Source organism: Populus euphratica, unplaced genomic scaffold (assembly GCF_000495115.2).
Source record: "Populus euphratica unplaced genomic scaffold, PopEup_1.0 scaffold142.1, whole genome shotgun sequence".
Lineage (NCBI taxonomy): Eukaryota > Viridiplantae > Streptophyta > Magnoliopsida > Malpighiales > Salicaceae > Populus > Populus euphratica.
Genome location: NW_011499936.1, coordinates 540,269 through 546,736, shown reverse-complemented (window position 1 = coordinate 546,736; position 6,468 = coordinate 540,269). Strand labels below are relative to the sequence as shown.

The 6,468-nt window shown below is 35.2% G+C and overlaps 1 protein-coding gene across 1 annotated transcript; it reads right to left on the bottom strand.

Moving 5' to 3' along the window:
• Nucleotides 1–1,117: 1,117 nt before the first annotated feature.
• Nucleotides 1,118–4,981, bottom strand: LOC105136516 (inositol transporter 4-like). Its single transcript, XM_011041909.1, has 7 exons — nt 4,781–4,981; nt 3,863–4,052; nt 3,477–3,547; nt 3,037–3,372; nt 2,848–2,955; nt 1,967–2,572; nt 1,118–1,800 (listed from the first exon to the last, which is right to left on the bottom strand). Exons 2-7 carry the CDS (start codon nt 3,996–3,998, stop codon nt 1,318–1,320), a joined length of 1,740 nt encoding a protein of 579 aa, XP_011040211.1. The 5' UTR covers nt 3,999–4,052; nt 4,781–4,981; the 3' UTR covers nt 1,118–1,317.
• Nucleotides 4,982–6,468: the final 1,487 nt, after the last annotated feature.

Here is a 6,468-nt window from a genome sequence, read left to right as displayed (position 1 = left end):
AGGGAAAGAAAAAAAGGCCTAAATTATATATATAGAAAAGACAGTAACGTTGATTGGTTAAAGAAATAGACACAAAAGGCCTATCTTCGGATAATTTAAGATCAAGATTTTTGGTTTTTTATTTTATTTTTAAGGTCGTGGCATAGTGATTTTCGTAATGAATTCTTTGTCTCAGTACCAAGATTCCATATTTTGTGCGCACACCTGTCGCTCTTGTGATATTTTATCTGCCTACTAAATTTATAAAATATTTAGTATATTTAAAAATTAATTATGATGTGCATAAATTAACTTGAATATTCTAAGTTATAAAAAAAATTAAATTTTTGTACTTTTAAAAAATAAAAAGGAATACTGATTGGATAAGAGTATCCAATCTTAACAAAAGAAACCCATCCTAAATTCAGAGGTGGCTTTTTTTTTTAATCTATTTATCTATCAAGACCCTTCAGGCCACTTCTTTTTGGGCCGATCTGTTTCATAGTCAAGGTTGGCCCTATATCAAGATCTTCTAAAAAGATCTCATATTAAATGAGTCGTTTCGAGCTATCATTTTTTTTAAAAAATAAAATACTGATTTTATAAAATCTAGCTCAAGGAAAGCTCTAAATTCAGATCAAATTTGATAATTTTAGTATTTCATAAATTATTTACAATTCAGATTGTATGATTATACATATATAAAACATCTTTTTTCATTTTGAAAGTTTGAGAATATTCCATGTAAAGGAAAAAAAACCCGCTTCAACATTTCATATGTGTTTGAAATTATAATTGTGGTTGGTTTTTACTTTTTATTTAAAAATATATCAAAATAATATATACTTTTTATGTTTTAAAAAATATTTTTAATATCATAGCACTTTTTTAAAAAATTATTTTTAATATTAGAGCACTAAAATGATTTGAAAATATTAAAAAAATATTAAATTGTAATTAAAAAAAATTTTAATTTTAATTTTTTTAAAAATACTTTAAAAATACAAAAATAAACAAGTTTTGCTATTTTATTTTAAAGCTATTCCAAGTTCATTGAAGAGCAAGATGGTTCTGCAAGTCAAGTGTCAGTTCCTTTTTTGGCTTCTACGTGGTTGGTTGCAAGCAGGTATGAAACATTGCAAAGCATGAAGAGCATTTACTATTAACAAAGAGAGTTAACGCCACAATTGTTGATAAAGTAGGATTTTTAATTACAGTTACGTTACATGGCTAGTAGTTCTCCATTGGAAACAAGAGGTCTGCCAATGGTGGAAATTGTTCATTACAGTAAACACCTGATCTGGGTGCTTGTAAGTGATTCCTCAATAGGCAACGTAGTTAGGTGGATTCAACTTGGTCCTTGGATTTTTCTTTCTTTCCTCCAAATAAGCCTGGTCTGTAACCATCCTCTAGCAGCTTCTCCACCTCCTCAAATTGCAGGCCTTTAGTTTCAGGGACTAGGAAGTAGATGAATATGAGGCTTATGGTGGAAATTCCGGCGAATACGAAGAATGTGCCACCGGCACCAAGAGCTTCCGTGAGACTTAAGTAAGACTCGCTCACGATCAGATTTGAGCACCAATTGGCCACAGCAGCAATGCCTCCACCAACACCTCTGTATCTCAACGGATAGATTTCTGAGTTCACAATCCATGGTACGGTTCCCATTCCAGGTGAATAGGAAATGATGTATAGTCCAAGGAGTATAACAGCAAGAAATCCGAACTTGCTTGGGCAACCCTTCTCGAAGAACACACGATTTTCAGCACGGCATTCACCCCTTACAACCTTGGATGAATCCAGGCAGGCCCCCGGATGGAACTGACAGTGTAAGAAATAAATATCAATACCAGTTTGACAACATGAAAACTTCAAAGCCTATAATGCAATCAAATTAACAGTAACATTTCACTTAATGTGGCAAGGAATCATTCAAGAAAATTATGCAATGTATTGCTGCAGGGCTGAGAAAGGTGAATGAACTTACTTCGCTGGCTGCATTAGCACAGAAAGCACAATCTGCTTTCAAGCAAGTCATACAGCTCCACCTTGGTGCATCTGGGGCTGTCAGGTATGCTGAGCAACTAGAGTTTGAGCCAAAGTGAGCTGACTCGATTCCACTGATTTTCGGAGCATGGCTCGAAGCTTTCATAAATACAACTGATAAGATCACGAGGAAGAAAATGATTCCAATCATTGAAACAAGCATCAGCCTTCTCCTTCCATATCTGTCGACAAAACACATGCTAACAATGGAGCCAACAGCATTCAGGCCAGAAGTGATGAGAGAGAGTGCCAATGCAACAGAGTTCGAAGCAAATCCAGCAAACTGCACTATGGTCGGGGCATAGTACATGACTGTATTTATACCCACAAATTGCTGAGCAACTTGGACAGTGATACCGGCATAAAGTCCCCTGCGAACTACACGGTTTTTCAACGCACCCTTCACTTTAGTTATCATGCCCTCTCCAAGGGCAGCTTCATCAGCCTTCTCAGTGTCAACGGATAGTTTCAAGGCATTTAACTCATCTTCAACCTCATTTGCAGGATAGATTTTCTCCAAGATTGCCCTCGCCTCATCTACCCTATCCTGAACAAAACGTAAACAAATAGATAAACGGTTACGAGCACATAATGTTCGTCATCTTAAGGAAGATTAAACTACATTGCAGTAGCAAAAATGTGTCTTTAAATAGGGAGAATCCATCAAAGATAATATCTACAGCCTAGTTACTCTGAGACATCACAAAGATCCACAGGGTCATGACTAGTCTCCGAGGACAGCATGAGTTTTGCGAGATAGGTTTTATGTCTTAGAATAGATATAACTATGTGGGAAATTTCTCTAAGAAGCATGATCAGAACCTTTCTGTAGAGCCATCGGGGAGACTCGGGGAGTGAAAGCATCAACACAAACTGAACCAAAGCTGGGATTCCAGCAACTCCGACCATCCATCGCCAGGTTCCAGGAGCCTGAAACATGATTTTGCAACCTTAAAAATCCTGTTAACTTTGAGAGGTCTGGGAACAAGTAGTGATTGCCAGTACACATACCTTGGTGAAAGCAAGATTGATTAGATAAGACAAAAACTGCCCTCCAGTAATCAAGAATCCATTTGTGCTAACTAGTGCTCCTCGAATTCTTGCAGGTGAAGCTTCTGAAATGTAAAGAGGAGCGGTCATGGATGCCATTCCCACTCCCAAGCCAACCAGAATCCTTCCGATAATAATAACCCAAGGATTTGGAGCTACAGCCATGACAATTGCGCCGAAGAAGAATAAGATATCAGCACCTAAAATTGCCACTCTCCTGCCCCACCTGTCATTCATATATCCACCAAATGCAGCACCAATAATAGCTCCAGCGACAGCCATACTCACGATGGTTTCCTGCACGATACAAAACAACCTTATCAAAGCATGAGCATAGGCAACGTACAAAAATCTCTTGACCCTCTCTCTCAAGAAACTTAGTATATCATATCCTAACTCGCCTGCATCCATGTATTTTTGTCAACATCTTCGAAGTCATCACGAATATAAAGCAATGCGCCAGAAATAACTCCTAAAAATTTCCACAAGAAACAATTAATTATGAACTTTCCCCAAATCAATAACACATACCTTAGATAACAAATTAAAGCAAACTTATTACGGTAACGTTATGAGACAGATACAGAGATAGTAGAGACAAGGGGGACATGCCCCTTGTCGTTCCTTTTTTTGAAAGGAAGGAAATTCACTCAAAAACTGTCTCTGTCCTCGTCCTTTAACCAAATAATTTTTATCCGTTCTGTGCATGTCTCCTGAACACTAACCAAATGCAACATAAGAGACAAAATAAGCTTATAAAATCTATCCCGGAATAACTTAATGTAACCTGTATCATAACCAAAAAGAAGCCCTCCAATGCCAGCTGAAAATGCAAGCCTCATAATATATGGAGTCTTCCATACAGTCTTCCAGCATTCTGTAAACTCTGTCTTGTCAGCTGTGGTAACTCCTCCTTCCACCATTTTTGCAGATGGAAATAGATTTCAACAAAGTTAACTTATGAATTGAGTGACAATCTGCAAATACACATCCATGAAGATGATCAGAACCTTAAAAAACCTTGACAACTATTATTTCAGCATAAAACTTTGAACTGATCAAATTAAGAGTCTTGATCACTTTCTATATAATGACAAATAATAAAAAAAACTGAGTATTGATCTTATTATTGTGATACCAATCATTGAAAGGTTACACCAATCGTTGAAAATACTAAAAATTTAACCTTTCAAGTACTTATTCATTGATCCAACACTCTTTACTTTTGCATGCGAAGGGTTACTTCCTGTTTTCTCTAATGGATAGGTTCATAGTACTTGCATTGAACATACAAGGTACTTTTTTTATACGGCATTTAAGAAGATAAAATTTATTAAAATTTGGTGAAAATGATTTGGATTTCTCCATTTTAGATTGCAAATAATTAAGGATTCGGATTAGAAATCTGACACAACAGTGAAATTCTCGGCAGGTTGAAATTAATCATCTTGGAAACACAATCTCTATTTTAAATGGATAAATTCTAAAAATAAAATTAAAAAAATATTCATGAATTGGATAAACCTAACGCCAATATTTCTTATCTAAAAATAAGAGAAATGCTGCATGTACTTCTTTTCCTAGCCCAACAAAACCATTTCCATAGAAAAAATAAAAATAAACAAAGCACAAGAAATAGCCTATAAGACTGAACATTTATGTCAAAAGAAATTAAAGTAAATTTCAATACCAGAAATTATCTTACATATTGTTGGCTCCGTAAGTTATTTGTCCCTACAGACTGTTTGTTCTTCAATCTAAAGGCAATGGCTGCATCAAGAACATGCTGTTCTTTGCATACAGACCCTTGAAGATGAACCTTGTGAGATGGGAAAACAAGAGGTAATTGCAAAGGTTTACTGTCTTTTTATGTCTGCCTTTTTTCCATCTTTATAAGGGTTTACTTATTTTGAGCCCGTGCTTATCTCTTATCCATGGATTTTTATAGCCTTTAAATTCGGAAAGTGATATTGGATAGGGTGTACTTAGTTGCAATCAAACCGAGTCCACAGGTCCTCCAGGCTGTGCCATTTTTCCTCCCATATCTATCTACAACAAGCATGCTGACGATGGATCCGAGAGCATCGAGGCCAGGAATAACCAGAGAAAGGGCTAAGGCCACTGATTTTAAAGCAAATCAGCAAACTAAACTATAGTCGGGGAATTGTACATGAATATATTGATGCCTTGCTGGGCAACTTGAACTATAATGCCTGCATAGAGTCCCCTGCAGACATACCTAGTCCACCATGTTTCAGTTCTTCCTTTTAGATATCACTGCTTGAATCTATAGTGATTTGTAAAAAAGTACAGTAAAAAAATATATATAGTAAAACTCTTCTCCTCTTAGTTTCGTTATAATTATAAGGAGTCAACATTAATATTATTGAATATTAGATATAATGATAGAACTTCTGTTCAAGATTCACTTCGCCAGTCAAATGAATCAGTTCAAACTATGATTTAAAAAAAAATCTTATTGTTTTGGTAAAAAAATGAAGATCAATTAAAGTAAAACTTGGCTAAATTTACTATGGTCAATTCAAACAAAGTTTTGAGTTGATAGAGAGCATTGAATTCACCCTTCAAGTCAAATTTTATAACTATTGTCTTTCATCAGTTATTTACAATTCAGTTATATATATATAACCTCTTTATCATTTCAAAAGTATGAGTATATTATTGTAACAAGGAAAAAAAGAAACCGCTTAAAACATTTCTACACTTGCTGACCCAAGTTTGCTTCCCAAGGTAGGGTTTTCATGGCCACAATCTGAAAGCTTGTCCAGGTTCATTTAAGTTAGAGGTAGTTCTATAAGTTGCAAAGCATGAAGAACAGCTACTGTTAACAAAAAATTAAGACCACAATTGTTGATCAAGTAGGATTTTTAATTACAGTTAAATGGCTACGTAACATTCAATAAAGCTAGTAGTTCTCTATTGGAAACAAGAGGCTTGCCTAGCTTTTTTCATTGTTGTAAACACTTGATCTGGGTGCTTGTAAGTGATTCGAAATATGAAACCTAGGCTGTCAGAACAATTCTTTTACGCAGATTCAACTTGCTGCTTGGATTTTTCTTTCTTTCCTCCAAATAAGCCTGGACTGCAGCCATCCTCAGCAGCTTCTCCACCTCCTCAATTTGAGCAGAACAATTGCCAGAGCTTCCTTGCTCTTGATGTGCCAAGGAAACAAATATTGTTCTTCAAAATCTTTTCTTCAAAAAATACTCCCCAAAAAAAAAAAAAAAAAAAAAACTAACACCAATATTTTGATTTTATCAATTCAAAATTTTTATAGCACCACAAGACACCTGTGCTTCAATATACGAAAATAATTATTTAATTACAAATTAAAATTCCTTAAACGAATCGTTTAAGCAACAAAATATCAAA